Below are 17,765 nucleotides of genomic sequence, written 5' to 3'. Positions count from 1 at the left end.
ACAGCGACAACTCTTCACCGCCACCGCATGGAGCGCATTTGTGCGTTCCGTTCTTATTTCTTCGAGAGCCTTCACAGCCACGTCAGACTCGCTCTACCCTGCCCGGTTCTGATGGGTTGTCTTATTTAAATAATAATGACTTTTTTTTGGTTTCCACCTTCAAAAACTTACCCATTGGCGTGCCCGTGTCTTCCGTTGTCTTCGGGACGCGCGCGCTCAAATGCACAAATCGCATTCTTCAACGCACTCTTTGATTTGTGCGGGTGAAGTGATGTTCAAATCCAACTGGAAGAACGCGTGCCCGAGTCGAGGAGATCTAAGGTTAAAACAAAAGGAAAAAGAAAGCAAAAATGCTGATCAAGGATAATGCAGAGAGATAGAGTGGGTAAAATAAACCCCTCAGAAGCCGATGAACGTCACTCCCAGAACAGTTCTGTATGCGTGAAAACCTGTCACCGTGACATAAGGCACCTCGCAAGGTGGCGCAAAGCGTGAAGGCCTCTCGCCACATAGGCCCCGTGGTGAGCGCAAGAAGAAGCGAAAACGCAGAATATCCAAGCAACCCCGAAACAAAAAAAAAACGCCACAACCCACAAGCTGACGTGTTGGTAAATATTGACATTCCATCAAAATTTGTGACAGATTTCTCATTATGGTTTTTTCGTTGTTGTTGTCCGACTTTTTTTACGTGCTGGTACGGTGCGTGAACGTGTGCGCTTGTCGTGGTTTGTTTACCCAAGTTTGATCAACCGGTCAAAAATAATAAAATTTACGAAAAGGGGGAAAAAGCAGTGTAAACGGGAGGAAAAATGGACGTTTCGTAACGTTTCTTCCGGTGCGTCGCCATCGTCGTGCCTGTGTGATTTACATGGCGTTCTTCACGAGAGAAAGGAATTTGATGGGATTGAAAGGAACGAAGTGACACAAAGAAAGGATGGTTTGTGTGTTTGTATTTTTCCCTTGCTTATTTCACTGTAATTTTGTTATAATTCTACCACAACCGCAACCCACAAACTGGTGCTCCCAAAGCACCCACATCAGGAACACACATGCTAACAACTAACTTCCTTCTGCCGCGCGCGCACCAATCCACCGCGTGTATGAAGATATAACCCCAGAACACACAACCCAGCACCAGGGCCGGGCAGGACATAAAACTCACCGTGTACCGCAAGTGTTTTTAATTAGCTCGTTCCGGTGCGCTGTAAAGTGGCGATTCGTTCTGGAGTCTCACACACACCAACCCCTCGCGTAGTAGTAACGTTGCTTCACCAAGAAATCCTTGAATGGACGCCGCAGTGGTGTACTTGGATGTTTGGGGAAAAGGAAGTTGCTCGTTCGTTCGCACAAAACAGCGAAAAGTAAGCCGTAAGCGGAGGCGGTGGAAAGGTATAAATGAGTAAAAGTATTTCTAGTTACTCTCAAGCAGGGGAAGCACCACGGGTGAAAATTGTGTGCTGTTTGTAGGAACGCGTTTCCCCTGTTCCTTGCGGACGGACGGACGGGTGGCGCTCGTGCGCGTTCCAAGGATAAGTGGAACATAATTTAGTTGCGGCGTAAAACTTCCACCACACGGCGGTTCCGCCACGGTGGTGTGAGTTATTGTTACTTCGTTAGCGCAAATCCTGGGTCCTGTGCGTGTTACACCCTCTACCCCGTTTTTAGCAGGAATGCAGATGTAACAAGTCAAGATGGTTGTGGAATTTGGTCCGTATGAAGTGTTGGCCCATTTCCTAACCACTCTATTTGCGGTGCTGCAGTGTTGCGGTTTAACACTTCAACTTTAATGCACTCTCAAACTCATCCAAAGGACACATTTGCAGTCGGTAAAAGTAGTGGTGTTAAACCTACCAAAGCGTTTCTTATCACTAATCGTAAGCAGAAGGACACACGGCCTAAGCACCAGTTTACAGTCTCACTCGATTAGTGATGCCCTCCCCCGTTTAAACCGCTTGGATCGGTGACTGACCCTTGCGCTTGGTTCTAATTCCAGATAAACACAAGCACAGTGGTAACCTTCGACACGGATGTTGTGGCCTTTCTCCGGCAGAGAGACTCATCAAGATAAACACTCGGAACCTCGGTCTCGTCGTGATGAGCCCGTACCTTCATCAAAACGTCATACAGGATGTATCAAAATCGCATTATCATCACCGGAAGACACAACCGGGGCACACATTCCACGGGCACTGTGTGTGTGAAAGGGGTTTTTTGCGATTCACCGATCCAGATCCTGGCCCCGAGTTGGCTGCAGTCCTTCCAGTAGGAGCAGTCCTGCAGGAGGGTTCATTATCATCATCGCCACTGTTGGCAGGAAAGAGGACGATGTCCCGAATGCCTCAAAGCCGGACATTTTGGGCCTGCCAATCGTGGCATATGTCACGTTTCGGTTAGATCTTCTACGGAGCTGGGTGATTGTGAGGGAATTGTGGGGAGGTTTTTTTCTCTCCTGTTTCTCCTCTCAGCTCCGATCTCCCTACGGGGGTTGATGATGGTTCATCATCGACACCCTTCTTCTGCTACCGAAGCCGAAGCGAAGGAAGTTCAAAGTTGACAGTGCACTAGAGACACAAAAAAAACCCAACATTTCTCTTGCGAATGGGGGAATCACACAACCCAGTTGGAAGCCTCGGGGACAGTCAGCCGCGGCGCTTCGGGCCGATTAAAGCCGATTTTCTGTTTTGTCATTTCAATCTCATTTTCTGCACTGTCGCCCTTTCGGCCACGCTGATGCTACGGTTTCGCCGCTGCCAGCTTACGCCGCGCTAAGCCCCGGCAAAGACAATCAACGATTGATCGATTCGGTCCGATGCGGGAGCGCGCGCGCGTGTGTCCTTTTGTCCATTTTTTGAGGGAGTGTGTGTGTGTGTGTGTGTGTGTGTGTGTGTAGGAGACACATTTAAAAGTGAAGAAATGAATGAAGCCCCGACTGCACAGTTGGAAACGTTTGGAGGAGAAATTTTAAACATCCATCAATCAATTATTAATAACAAGTTAAATCCTTCCTGCTGCAGCCGGGATTGTGCTTTCCGTACAAACCTTTTGCGTGTCCGTACCAGGGAACTGTACATTCGGCTGTGAACGAGTGTTGAGGTTTCCGCTTCACACTTTCAGCAAGAATTCTTTTGAGCCAAAAATTTCATCAACCTCAGCTTCCTTTCAGAGCGCAACACGCACACACAATAGGAGTGACAACTTGACTGCATTGTTCTTCTCAAACTCGTCTCAATAGCACTTGGCGTATGCGTCCCCGTTGTTGCCTACCGAGCAACACCCTTTTGGTAAACGCAACACCACCACCGTCACCATCCACTTGACGAGTCCCCGCGCGTCAACGGATTCCAATCAACGTACGGTGAGCCCCGCAGCGGTACGGAACACCCGCAGTGCCGGCCGCCAGGGACCAATATAACGCTTCCCTCATTTTTGCACCACCGCGGCGCACCAAGGGGAACGCGCAAACGCGCCGAAGGGATATCGGGCGTACACAACACGAGTGTGTCCGTGTACCGATGTGCGCGATGCTGTAAATCTAATCCCGCGTACCAGGGATTCACTTGCGCCTTAATTCTTTCCAATTACAATTACACTATAATGCTGTAAACTGAGAAGCAGAGGCGGTTACGGAGGTTTCATGCGGCAAGGCGGCGGCGGTGCCGAGAGTGGTGAAAGTTGTGCGGAAAAAAAGAAGGGAGAGCTAAACTGTTGCCCAGCCTAATTAGACAATTTAGTGCAACCGGAGGGCAGTTGGCGGTGGCTAATGAGATGGTTCGAGGCCGCGCGAGACTGCACGCACCGGACCGGAGGACAAATGGCTCCATTAGGTGTGAGCATTTGGGGTGTTCGGAAGGGAGATCGGATGTTGTTGCAAATTGGACCGTGCGTGTGTGTGTGTGTTACGTGTGTGCAAAAATGATGTATTGACGGCAACGGGGGAATTGGAGGAGGCCGTTCGTTGCCGGTGAGGTTAGGGTTGATTAGACGAACTATGAAGGTGAAGAGAAGAAAATTGAACAACACTATTGAGTATCGTTATGATTTAGTGTTGAACAGTATGAGTGGGTAGGATTCTATGGAATTGAAGTTCTAGAGAAAGAGAGGGAGAAGAATCAGCAAGAACAAAAAGCTATTTTGTGTACGTATGAGTAATGATTAAATGATATTACACATATCGCTAAAGGTCAAAACATCGCTAAAGCTATTGGACTAAGGAAAACTTTTGATCACTTATTCATAATTTAACTACGGCTAAGATACCTCAACGTTAAATAAAATTTACATTGTGCAATTACTGGTACATCTCATCGATCATCCAACCAAACAACCAACCAACCATGCACCGTATTGCTTCGAATTACGGACACTTAAGACATTTTTTTTATGTACTATTTTCATACTAATTCAATTCTTATTGGTCAATCCTCTTTAAAACTCACCTTACTAAAGGAAACCTTCTAAATTTAAGAAAAAAATTAAAGTATCTAATAATTTTTCTCGAAACATTGCAAAAATTCATGAAAATATTGTTGTATATTTTGATTCCTATTCCGGACAGTTTCGAACTAAGGTTTCAAATTACAGACGTTTTGATTAAACTTGACCGCCTCAAAATTTCGTCTATTCTCTTCAAATTCACACTCATGCTACACTTTTTTTTAGTTTTAAACTTATTTTATGTTCGAAACATTCAATTCAGAGTGTAAGAGTCCCCTAGACCGACAGAAAGACGGTCTTAAAACAACGAGATTTGGGTGCTTTTCTCTTGAGCTCGTGGAAGCATAGAACTAAGGATCTTCTATGCAAATTGAATTGTCTTTCCCATACGGCCATCAAGTCACATTTGTCACATACATCCTCAAATATCTTTGTTTTATTGTCATTGTCACTGCTTAAACACATATTTTTTATGAAATTTATCACAATTTACTTCGGCTGTCCGGAATATATAACATAATACAAAATTTTGCTTTGAAATCCGGACAGAATTAAATGTGAGGTTGGATGAAATTCAGAGCACAATTTGATAAAACACCGTTAATTTCACTTTCACTTCCGCAATATATCCCGATGCAGTCTATGCACTTGGACACTATTAATAGGGAAATATCGAAGAAATAATACTGGCATCGGTTTGAAGCAAGTCTGCTAAGAATGCCTGTGGTGATGAACTGACCGACAAAAACTATTTTTTTACTGTGTCATCAGCGTCTACTAGGGGTCAGACACATTTCTAATATATTCTAGGCAATCATCTAAAAATTTGAAAGTGACTTTAAAAGTGAATTTAATTGAACACATCATAAATATCCAGAATTTGAAGCATAAAGGTACAAAGAAGTCAACTTTGAAAATTCCAACATTTTCGTCATGTCCAACTGCTCAAAGGCGGATGGGATCTAATGTTGTTGCAGATAACATTGTCTTAAGCTGTCTGTATGGATTTGATTGATATTGGAACTCTGTTTCGTTGCCAGCTAAACTGCTTTAGATCAGTGACACAGATTCTTCTATAAGAATCTCTCTATTACAAATGATGTTTTAAAGATGTTCTTGAGAGATTCAACAGAACTTTTAATCATATGTTGGATTATGGAATGTCAGGCAGCTTTTGAGATTTTTACGATCTGGTTTTGTATTTTTCATGATAACGCTACCGTGACAAAACGGTCAAAATTGTACCAATCACCTTAAACGACTGCTTTCTATGAAATAAGCAAACCTACGAGTAAGTATCGGGAAAATGTCTACAATCAATGAAGATTGTTGTCTTCAGGCATCCATCTATATTTGAATATATTCTATTCACTTTGAAAGAGTACACCACCAGTCCAATACTATGAAATATTTCTTTTCCAAACTAACTGCTGATGCATGCATCCAAACGCAACGAATTTAATTTTAAACACACTCTTCCATCAGGCGGCCCTTTTTATTACCACTTCTCTTTCCAACCAAAAGAAATGTACATTTTTATAAACTGCAAACACGCACACAGCAAAAACGGCTGAAATGGCTGTAATTTGAACACGCGCTCAGTTATACACACTTCAAACTCAGCAATAACTCCTTCCACTTGTGCAAGCAGCCCGGGATGGTTCTGCATTCCTGTCAAGTAAGCAAATCCTTCAGTGCCTCATCCACGGTTATTACAATACTCAGTGACCAGAAACGACCGCAGAACAACGGCAAAGAGATGAAGCAGACATTGCGTGTAGCAAAAAAAAAACCAGCGGCCAAAAGACAACCTAAACGGTCACACAGCGTCTAAATACAGCACGAGCGAAAGGCGAAACCATAAGGAACTTTCTGTTCTTGACGGCTATAAAATTTGACGACCCACGGGCCGGAGGGAAGCTACAGAAGACGCACATAAAATTGCGCGTTCAGATCGCCGGTGGAGTGAGGAGTCAGCTACCCTGGGAAAAGGCTGGGGAAGGTTGGTTGGTGCACCAGGATTCGAGGCAGGATAATGTTTTGCGTGGCGGAAGGAGAAAGTCAACGAAGAAAGTAAAAGAAGGAGGAAAAAAACGCTCATCCTCGAGCTCGTCTCAGTGTCCGTGCTACAGTTTTGGACAGTGCTTACAAGCTCCATTACCACCGTCTTATGAGTGTCATTTGCCCCGGATCCTACTCCTCCGGTTGGTTATCGTTCAGCCGAATCGGTTAAATGGAAAGCGAATTGGAAACTGGATTCACTGAAACTGTGAAGCAAAAAAAAAAGCATAGAACACAGAAAATGGATTCCCCCATTTCAATCGTCAAGGGTTAAAGATAGCAAAGCATCGGGAAATAGTTGAGTTTGCTTGTGTTTTTCGCACTCTTTTCCTTCCCCGCTTTAGCTGTATGGTGGAATAGAGAGCAGTGGAATTTCTTATCAGTCCAATGTCACACTGGCTGTGCAATGTCTCGCTGTGACAGTGACAGGGAAATGTACCAATAAAAGGGGTTTTTTTTTATATCGCCAAAAAAAGGAGAAAATTCCTACGACTCTAAAACTCATCCAACGCATTCCGTGCGGAAATCCGTTTTCCCTTGCGTACAGGGAAAACTGCCCGTCACAGCAAAACGCGCACTACAACAAGAAGCAGCACAAAAAAACCAACCAATCCTTCTGACTCAATAATCACCCATTGGCCCCTTTCGGTCGGGTCATTTGTTCCGGCGAGCGAGTTTTAGGATAAGTCGATAACGGGCCCGGTTCATGACCTTTCCACCTCGCCCCCTGCGAGGGAGTGCTGCGGTGCCCTGACGGCTTGACTTTATGAGAGAATGTGTCTGATGCGGTATTTTTTCATTCTGCTTCTTGGAGAAGAGTATTTCGGTGGCAACAGGCAACGAACCACCGCTTTCTGATCCACCCGGAAACAGTTGTTTAATTGATGTTTTAATTACTTGCGGTGCTGGACCGCGTGACCGACCGACCGACCGAGCGAGCGCTTGGAGGCTGGTTAAGCAGTTTTATGAGCCATTCCGTGATTAAACACACAGCTGGTCGCGGGCAAAGGGACGAGCAAGCGCCCAAGATTTTTAATGGCAACCCAGCCGAAACGAAGCTTCTGTGGCTGTAAAAGCGGGATGATGTTCGTTTGACACGATTGTACTTGACTTTTGACACATTTATTGACACCGCGGGCAAAGGGTTGCCATTGGAAGATGATGATTGGGAGCGATGGAAAGGGAATGTTGCCATCTTAAAGGCATCCCGTTTGCAAGCAGTTCAAATGGCAGTGAAGGACAGCAGCAGCAGCAGCAGCTGACGGGCAGCAAGCAAAAGGCCGTGGTTTATTGAGCGAGTGGTGCAATAAAATGCATTCACACATGTCATTAAAATGCATCATATCGCGGGGTGCTTGAAGCGAAGGCTTTTTTATGGAGGTTGCCGAGTGCACTCCTCACCATTTGGTTGAGAGGAATCTTGTTTGCTGGTTGTTGTTTTTTTTTACCTCCAACTTGAATGAATAAATCTGGTGGATGTTAAATGTTTAAAAAAAATGGCAATAAAAAGATGATTCTTTTTTTTTTTGCACGCGCGCGCACGATCCTCGAGACACGAGCCCCTTTTGGCAGGTCCAAACGGAAGCTTTGTATGCAAATTAGCGTGAAACCGTTCATTTACCACTTTATAATTGGACGGTTTTATAGCGACAACAGATTTGGCGTTGATTTCGCTTTAATCTGATCACGGTTTTTGTCGGGTTTTTGTTAATAAATATGGTCGCAATGGTCGCTGGGTGAATGATTTATTGAACGAAAGGCAGAAAGTAACATTAAACATGCATACCTAAGATTTGGGTAAATTGAGTCGTTGTGAGTTTAATTTCATTTTTAACACAAATTCCGTGCACTGGGGTAGTATGTAATCATTAATAAAAGGACAAATCATACAATCATTTCTCTTTCCTTCGATCTTGAGAAGATCACTAAAGATCAAAATACGATCTGAGCTCCTTACAAGCTACAGTCCAATGAGTTGAATGCGATAAAGCCATAATTCCTTATCTCTGGTGATTGTTGAGACAAATCTTTACATTCTTTTGACAAACATTTTAAACCTTATCAGGTTGATGGACCATAAGTTTGATCGTGAACTTGGAAATATTATTCGCTGTATTTTTTCATTGAATTCATATTATTCCAGTTCTGTTCCATCTATTTTTGCATTGTAATTCGCAAGAAATATCACGGAATAGTAGTAAGAATCAAAAGATTTTAGATTGAATTCTTCAATAATTTATTGAGAAATTCTATTATCAATTGTTTGATGCATTTTACACCATAAATCAGCGTTTTATTGAACACAAGTATACAAAAATGCTGAATGTCTATTTAAAGCTACCTATATTTGTGTGTTAATTTTCGCAATTGAATCCAATTTTCTGATAAACGATTAGTTTGTGTAGTGCTGCTGTTTTTCTACGATAAAAGTGTTCAGCAAGGACTCGTTTCGCAGAATGATAAGGGAGATGTTTCCAACGACACTATACTTGCAATAACAAGACTCTTCACCATTGACATTCTTTCCACTGTTCGTACGCTGATTTGGAATATGAGAAATGGACTCGTTTATCAATATTTGTTTAAACGAAGCCATAATCCATTTTTTTCTGCCACAAAATGTGTACCATTTATTCTCGAACCCCGCTTTAAACCGTTGATTTGGTGCCACGCATTTCGATACGCATTGCGCCTTCGCAACGACCAAAAAAAAAAATCTAAATCAAATTCGATTGTCCCTTGGCACTGAGCAAATCCATCCCTCTGTCCCACCTCCCACTTCTCCACCTTACACACATACGATGTGGATATTGCTTTAAAGCCTAGAAATAAGATAATAACACCATCCCGGTACCCCGTCGCACCGCCACAAAAATCAACCACAAACGGTACGCTTTGCACCGGAACGAGCGAGCACGTTCAAGGTTCTCCGGGAACTCCTCCTGCACAAGGGGTGAAGCAAAATCTCACCCACGAAACCACCACCAACACACCCCTTCCGAGTGCGGGATGCTACCGTGCGCAAGGAACACGGGAACCTTGAGCGCGCATCGACAAACCGTAACGAAACCCGAAGGGCCTGACAGCAACCAAAGCCCAATCCCCCAAAGCCAATGTGTTCTTCATGGTCCTTTCGCCCGCACACACGCTCGCATCGTCGCTTGTCATAATTTTTGAGCCTAATATCATTTCCCGCCGCCGCAGCCGCCGTGTTCTCAATTTAAAAGTCCCGACTGTCCCGAACGCACACACACACACACACACACACACAGCTGGAAGGGGGTATGACTGCCAACTGTCAAAGGACTGTGCGCGACGGAAAGGATCGGGTGGATGGCACAGGACGTCCTGTAACGAGGGTTGATTTAAGACGGAAGAATCCCCACACAAGCGCGAAACACACCGTAAGGACTAGTAGACTGGATGGTGAAGGGATGTTTGCCAGCTAACTCTACCAGGAGTAAGGCAAAAAGCCGAGTGAGAGAAAAAATGGCAATCGAAAAGAAGGGAGAAACACTTTCACTATACTGCACAAGCCCGTGGTACAGACGCGGAACATGGTCGCGAAAATCGTGGTCTACGGGCTTTTCATCACTTTGGCTTACTTTCCTCCAGTTTCTACCAAAACTACATCGTCAGCACAGCCGTGTGTGTGGCGGCTTGTTTTGTGGTTTGAAATGTTCGACACATTTTGAAACACATTTTCACGAGAAGTAGCAGCAGCAGCGGCAGCAGCAAACAAGTTGTAGTAGCGACAGTAGTTTGTGGTTTTGTTTTACGGTGAATTTCGGTGTACCGCCGGTGTAACAGCTGGCACTGGCAAAAGTGAGTTTTGAAAACCCTCCGCTGGTGGGACGGGAACAACGATTGAGCAACAACGGCAACAAACGGAAGGACAGCGGTAGCAGCTGGTGCTGGCATTGATTTGCGCGGGCATTTTGCGGGAAATTGCGATTGATTCTGGAATGAGCAGGAAAATGGCGTTTAGTACCGTTTGCGTGGTACACCGTTTGAGGTTTGCGGTTGTGCAAACGTTCCGAGAGCAATGTGAGCCAAGGTCAACTTCAGCAAACTTCAGTCTGAAGTCGTTCAAACAGCTCTCAAAGCAATCGAGCTCGTACTTTTTTGCAATTGTTCGCCTGCGTGCTGTCAATCGTTTGTTTGCATTACTATTGTTGCACAAACTCGCCTATTAACGCGCCCGTTTTGTTAGTACCACGAGTCGATGCACCACTCCCAAACCTCGGGCTCGGGACAGATTAATTGATTTATGTTCCCCAATGCGGGCTCTCCCTGTGTTTTTTGCCACAAGGAACACCTCCACAGCTGCGAGATATTGATGGCAATCAAGCGATCTAGCTCAGCCCACGGAAACTTCACCGATCCGCCGATCGGGAGAGACGGAACGTGTTCCGATGGGTTCGTATTTGGTTGTGGGTCCTATTTACCAACCAGAATCGATCGCTTGTAGGTGGTGAAGCTGCTTGAACGAGAATCCATTTATCATGTATTGCATATTTTAATAGAGATATCACCGTACAACGCAAGCTCGGCTGTAGTTGTGGTGTAGCTTTGTTTCAAAAAAAAAAAACGTTTTGTTATGACAAATTTGTTTAAAAAAGTGTTGGAAAACCCATCGATCATGGTTGGATTTATGTTCAAAATTTAAAAAACAAATTCTTTTAGTTTAAAACACTCATAACACACACACACATTTTGCTTTAAGCGCCGGACCAGTTCCCTTGAGTCACGCAGCCTCTGTGTGGGCTCGGTGGAATTATGCAATCAAACATTTGCATTCCTTTATGAGGTGCTAGCTGTGATGAATTGAAATCAATTATGGTAACAGAGTGTGTGAGTGAATTTTTTTGTATGTGTTTTTCTGTTTTATTTCCCCTAGAGAGTTGGAGCGGGATTGTGATATTTGCATTTTTTTGTTTTCGTTTGATCAACTTTATCAAGTGTCAACTCGAATGAGCTACGCATGCATGGTTTGTATTGTTTCAGGCCGCTAATTAGTATTTCCATCCAAATGGAAGCAATTAAAGGGACTGGCCTGGCCATTAATGATGTGGCTAATAAGGAGACGCTTTTCAGTTAAATTACAAAAATCAGCACATAATAGTCGTTTAAAATTACACAACTTTGATTTCAAGTGCCAAACGATCATTTTCAAAGTCAAAACTATGATTTAGTAATGTAAATGATTGGCCTAGAAATCACCTTTTCTTGCTGCTGAGTTATTTCCTTAAAATATCACAACTAATGCACCTCATATTGTCATGATCGCGAATTATGGTTTATGTTGCACCCACCGTAAAAAAAAGCCCCAATGCAATCATTTGTGCACCTTCTAATTGTGCCAATATGTGCCAATACACCGCATGGGTCCCGCTCCCCACACACACACGTACAACGACGTCATGACAAAACAACGCGCCCGGGCCGTGGCCGTGTCCGCCAATTCGTGTTTGACAAATCACAATCAAATAATTTCGAATGCAAATAGTATCCATTAATAACAACAATAATGATCGCGTAATGGAATAATTGATTGATTAGTTGTTTATCCGACCGCAGCACTCCTCTGCCCTTCACCCGTTCCCTCACCAAACGGTGGAAGAGAGTTTTTCCTTCCCGCACACACACACTCGGTCGCGAAATCACGCGTAAGCCCTAATACAAACTAACACTTTTCACCAGCCATTAGCGTATTGCGCACGTTATTCGAATTTGCGAATAGTTTACGAATGAATGAACTCGATGATTAGGTTGTCGCAAAAGTAGCCCGCAGCAGCAGCACCAGCAGCACCACCAGTGTATCTGATTAGGAGAACGGGGGGGGGGGGGGGGGGGGAGGGGCTCAGGTTGGCGGTCGGTTGGCTCCAATTTAGATTGGAGTGCATTTCAATTGGCTGGAGGCTCTGCATTAGGGTCTGCATTATCGTGCTGGACACCTCGCCCTGTTCCCGCGTGGTCTCTGTCCCCTGTTCACTCTTTGGTCCTCTCTCTCTTTATCCCATTACCATTCTAACGCCATGGATTGGATGAAACGCACCCGGCCACCAGCGAAAAGAATCGGTCGAATAAATAAATTTAAAATTTATGACGTGCAAATTAGATAAAGCATTATTATAGCATGACCTCCTAAATACCTCCTGCCCGGTCTTCCGCTACCCCCTTCCGGGTGGTGAGGTGGGACCAATGCGATGGCTTTGGCGTCCCAATATCGATCACGTTCTGCTGCTGTCTCGTTACGTGAGGAAGACCATTTTGGCGAGATAATTGGAACGCTTCCCTGAGTTTGACGGTGGGCTGAGCGTGAGCTCGTGCTGCTGTTTTCCCAACCTATTGGCATCAATTAAAAGCTGCTCTTGGTGTCCAGGCAGGATGAATCAGAAATAATTCTGTTGGAACGCCCTTCAGAAAATTTGATTTTTGGAATCCAACTCGAATTTTTATAATAAGAAAATATGATTGAATGTACAAAAAACTGATTCGTTTTCTCATCTCATTGCTCTCAATTTCCAGTAGAATGGTGTAAATGCTATCGATCAAACCCATACAACTGCATCCAATTAATATTGCTGACACTATGGCTTTGATCTATCCTTACACTCTCACTCACAGAGACGCACACACACACCCATACACTTCCCTCTTTTCACCGACATTTTCCAGCGCCGGAATCGATGATGATGATAAAATTTTAATTAGAAGATCAAAATGGTTTTACGCTTGATTGTGATATGATCCGATGTGCTAATAAAATGAGCGATAGTTTTTTCTCTACCCCACCTCAACCCCCTTAGACTCCCTGCGCTGTCCTCAGTTTGTGGGGCCATTTTAATTCACATCACATGTTTGTCCGAAGTGATTGAAATACCCCCTTCCCACACACACACACACACACACACACACACACACACACACACACACACACACACACACACACACACCACCCAATAGGCATTGCGATGAAATCTGCACGTACCGAAAAACCGCAGCACCGCATGTTGTCCTCCCAACTCTCCCGCAGGTCACCACTCCCCGACCCGATTTGGCCATCTGGCGCCCTGGCGATGGGATGGGGAATGGAGGTCACCACACCAACATTATTAATTGATCGAGCGACGCGAGCTGCAATCCATTTTTAATAAACCATACGCATTCGACGGCTTTATCCATTTAGCGAGCCCGTCCGGGATCTCTGTGTCGATCGTCGAGTTCGTGCAATTAATGAGCATTAAAAAACTTATGTCACCCGTACCCCCGGGGGTCGACGCTCACGAGCTCGCGCCAAAGCCGACAGCAATCGTGGTGCATAATGAGGTGGAGATGGTGCATCGATACGATCGCCAAAGGGAGGGTTGCAAAAGGTGTGGGACGGCTTGCGATTCTTCCGAGTGCTGCGAGAAACAAAACCACTGGGAAGACGGGACATCTACGGGAAGACGGTTGCCAGTAAATGATTAATTTGCCCGTCAATCAGCCGGCAGCGAGCGATATGGCATTGCGGGGGCAAGTCAATCACGCCCAAATGATGATATTACGTTTAGCGAGAAGATGGCGTTTAACAATCGACGGTTGGCGTTATGTTACATTTGCCTTGGTCGGAGTGGTTTTTATAGAGTTTGTTGCGATTTCGAAGAAATTAATGTTCTTTGATTGTATCCTTGTGCACCGTTTACCTTTGCGCATTGGAATGAAGAGAAGAGTCTTTCCATATTTTGAATTGAAATGTGATTTTGCGCTTCTTTTGGAGATTTTATACTTTCAGAACTTTGTGATGCAAAAACCTTGAAAACTAGATGTTTCTTGCTTGTACAGATGTACTAAATACTTGTTCCGCGACTGAAACAACCATAAAGAGTACCACATTGCACCGGTTTAACCTTAATCCAAACCACCCAGCATTCTGCTAAAACTCTGCATACAAATCGCCTCGTTCGACGCTAATCCACCTGCAATTCGCATTTTTCGCACTCGTACGATCACGATCTCAAGCGCAAGAACGATCGCTCGAGCTCGTAACGCAGCGCTACAGTTTTTACAATGTGTCAAGCTGCCCCAAAACTATCCACCTTCACCTTGCCTAACCTTGCTTTGGTGACGGTGATAAATTCCAATGACAAATCGTCTCGGCCCGAGCGGGGGGCGCCCTCTAGGGAGAAACGAACCGTTTTTAAACCCCCCTCCTCCCCCAATGAAGGGGCGCCTGGCCCGTAGTTTCAACTTCAAACTCCACGCGAAACCTCTTTATTAATGACTTCATCATCATCATCATCATCTTCATCGGATTCGATCGTTGGTGGGCTTTAACTGCAAGTTGCCCCGCTTGCGTACGAGTTTCGGGTTTGGTTGGTGCAGGTTGGAGCACTAACTATTTAATCGAATCGGACTTAAATGCGCTCAGTGCCATCCCACCATCACGGCGATGACGACGACCACGACTGGCAGTTGTTGGTTTCTGATCACTGCGGTGGTGCACCGGGGGACAAGAGGTAAGAAAACGACATCATAAGGAACTGAAGCTCAACCTCAGCCAACTGACTCGTAAAACGAATCTCGCCCACTCGCCTCGAAATGAATCATTGCTCAAGCGAAACTGGTTACGATTTGTATCGCGTTTACGTGCGACAAGGGACATGATCGTTTCGACCAAATGAAATGAAAAAAAAAACAACTTACAAGCAACGTGGAGGTGCTCCAACCGACCGTAACAATTTATATTTATAAAGACACACACGCGCATACACACACGCACACGCATTTAATACAATAAATGTACCAGCCCAATCGACAAATCGGCATGAACGATTGCGTCGCAGCGCTTCCCTTTTGGGGCTTCAATGTGTTGAAAAATTAACAATCAGTTTCTTCAGCCCTCCAAAGCGTGCCTCGCTCTCAATAAATACTATAACAACAAGCATCAATAATGGTTTTGAACGCTGAACAGGGCGGCTGATGATAGGCCAACCGTCCCACAGCCCACAATCTCCCGGAGCCTGCTCTCCCCGCGCCGCTTTGTTGTGGGGTAGATTATTTTAAAGTGTTATTATTTCGATTCCCCGATAGTGGTTTGTTGTGTCGTGCGAGGAGCCGACCTATGCGAGAAATATGCAAAACGTTTAGTTAATCAAAATATTTTCGAACCCGCCAGGGCCATGTTTGGGGATGCCTGAGAGGAGCCAAACCCTCACGCGGCTCGAGGGGTGCGAAATGGTAAAGGATAATCGGTTTCTAATTTTTACATCCTTCTTCAGAGAGCTCCTACCTTCTCCTACTGCCCCATTGTCTGCTTCATGCTGCCAATACAAACAGGTGACAATGAGTCAGCCCCGAGAGGTGGGGGCCCGGCGAGGTCTTCGGAGCGTCATCCGGCACCATTAATTGATACCCCATCGAGCGGGATGTCAAATCTAATTTATGATCCATTATTCACAATTTATGCTGCGGTACGAGATTTATTTATCAACTGAAGCCAAAAAAAACACACACACAGACATTGGAAGAAGACATCTTCAACCTATCGCTTTTGGCTACTAATCCCATCCTACTGCTAATGCTGCTTCTCTGGGGGGCAGAGGAGGAGGATTTGTTTCACCGACTCCCCTGCTCCACCTAGAAGATGGGGTCCTCTTTCTGTAACACTCTTCCAATACGAAGATTCCAACGGTCCCCATCAAGCTCTACACCCATGATCGACATTTTTCGACCAATAAAGTACAACGACCGTCTCATCTACTCGGTCCTACACCAGAACGAGTGAAATAGAGTGCGAGAGACAGGTTGAAATTTGCATCTTTTAGTGTGTCTGATTTCAAACCAACAAAAGGCAACGAAAAAAAAAAAGTGGGAGAATCTATTGGCACCAATTTAAAGAGCACCGGCAATGGGTAAGATTGTTCGGGGAGGGTAGGTTAGCATATAAAAATTTGTCTCCCGCTGTAGAGAGCAATAATCGTAAAAGACGGGACTTTATGATTTATTGGGCAGTCGGAGGAAACTATTGGACGATGTTCGATGTTTTGGGGTACAACTATTCGTTTGGAAACGATTTACGACAGTCAACAGTCAAAGGTTTAGTGTCTAAGTCTAGCATTTCAAACTTTGGCTGTTTAAACACTTATTTACTACTATTATTTGGCATCATTTTTCTCTCATATTGAGTGTTTTTTTTGTCCAATGAAACTCCCTTTTGGTTCGAGATCGTTCGATCTTGCAATCGTACCCGACCGATCATACGATCAACCTTGCGAACAAGTCCGCACAGGTTGATCAAAGTGTGCGGGGACTAGTTTTTTTTTGCTGTAGTCGCTGTTGCGCCTGAGTTTGCGCCAACAAAAGGGCGAGCAAAAGCCGATCAGCGGCATCTGGGGAGGGTTTTAGTTGGCGATGAAGGTTTTCCCCCCAATTGAGGGTGAAAATGAAGATGATGGCTGTTTAGCGGTCGATGTTTTGGAAGCGACGCGTACTCTTGCTCTCGATGAGTGGATGTCCTCCGAACGCACAGGCTGGATACGCCTGGCAGTGCCTCCGCGAGGACAACCAGCCTGGCCGACCCCCCCTTTAGGTGGAGGTTAAGATGAAGGTTTACAGCTGCATTTAACAGCGGTGGCTGTGTGCCGGTTCGCCTGCCCGTGCCACCCGATGAGATGGAGTTTTGGGCACCGCTCTGCCCATTTGTTGATTGCTTCGGTAATCAATTTAAGTCGACACACGCTTGACAAAATACAAATTGTTCTACCGTGGCTGGTGGATTAATAAAAACTAGAGAGAGAGAAAAACCAAATCGTTCACACAACACCACCAAAATGGGTTCAAATTGAATGGTTTTTTCTCACCTTTCGAGAGCACTTGCGCTGCGACGACTGGCTCGGTGGCCGCTGAGCACCACCAGAACGAGCGAATGAGGGGGGGGGGGGGTTGTAGGTACAAATTAATACGAGATAAAAACGATATTTTTAATGCAGGTGGCAGAGCACCGTGCGGAACATACACAACTGTCCCTTTTACCATCCCCCCCTGTTGCTGTTTTCGATTTGAACCAGTTCAGCTGCAGCAGTAGCAGCGGGCAGCAGCAGAAATGAAATAAACATTCTTCCGCGATAAATAATTCATCTCGCTCTCCGGTGCCGCACACCGGGTCCGGTCAGTCAGGCGGGGAAGGTTACATCACTTTCCGGTTACACATATTTCATCAAACTGTCAACTGCAAAACCGGCCCGGGTAGAGTGCAATCGGATGTGGAGATAAAAAAAAAACAC

At 45.1% G+C, this 17,765-nt stretch overlaps 1 protein-coding gene across 1 annotated transcript; it reads left to right on the top strand.

Annotated features, from left to right (window-relative positions):
* The first annotated feature begins 1,430 nt into the window (after window positions 1-1,430).
* Window positions 1,431-2,506, top strand: LOC121602303. The gene is made up of 2 exons (XM_041931075.1): window positions 1,431-1,874; window positions 1,994-2,506. The coding sequence occupies exons 1-2, from the start codon at window positions 1,787-1,789 to the stop codon at window positions 2,392-2,394; spliced, it is 489 nt and encodes a 162-aa protein (XP_041787009.1). The 5' UTR covers window positions 1,431-1,786; the 3' UTR covers window positions 2,395-2,506.
* The last annotated feature ends 15,259 nt before the right edge of the window (window positions 2,507-17,765 follow it).

This window comes from Anopheles merus, unplaced genomic scaffold, assembly GCF_017562075.2.
Source record: "Anopheles merus strain MAF unplaced genomic scaffold, AmerM5.1 LNR4000397, whole genome shotgun sequence".
Lineage (NCBI taxonomy): Eukaryota > Metazoa > Arthropoda > Insecta > Diptera > Culicidae > Anopheles > Anopheles merus.
The sequence above is the reverse complement of the archived record's forward strand: the minus strand, read 5'-3'. Positions and strand labels throughout refer to the sequence as shown.

Bases quoted from the DNA above. Each gene is read 5' to 3' on its own strand.
- LOC121602303 (XM_041931075.1), top strand. From the start codon at position 1,787: ATGCACTCTCAAACTCATCCAAAGGACACATTTGCAGTCGGTAAAAGT. The intron at 1,875-1,993 runs GTAAGCAGAAGG...TTCTAATTCCAG, and splicing joins AGCGTTTCTTATCACTAATC to ATAAACACAAGCACAGTGGT.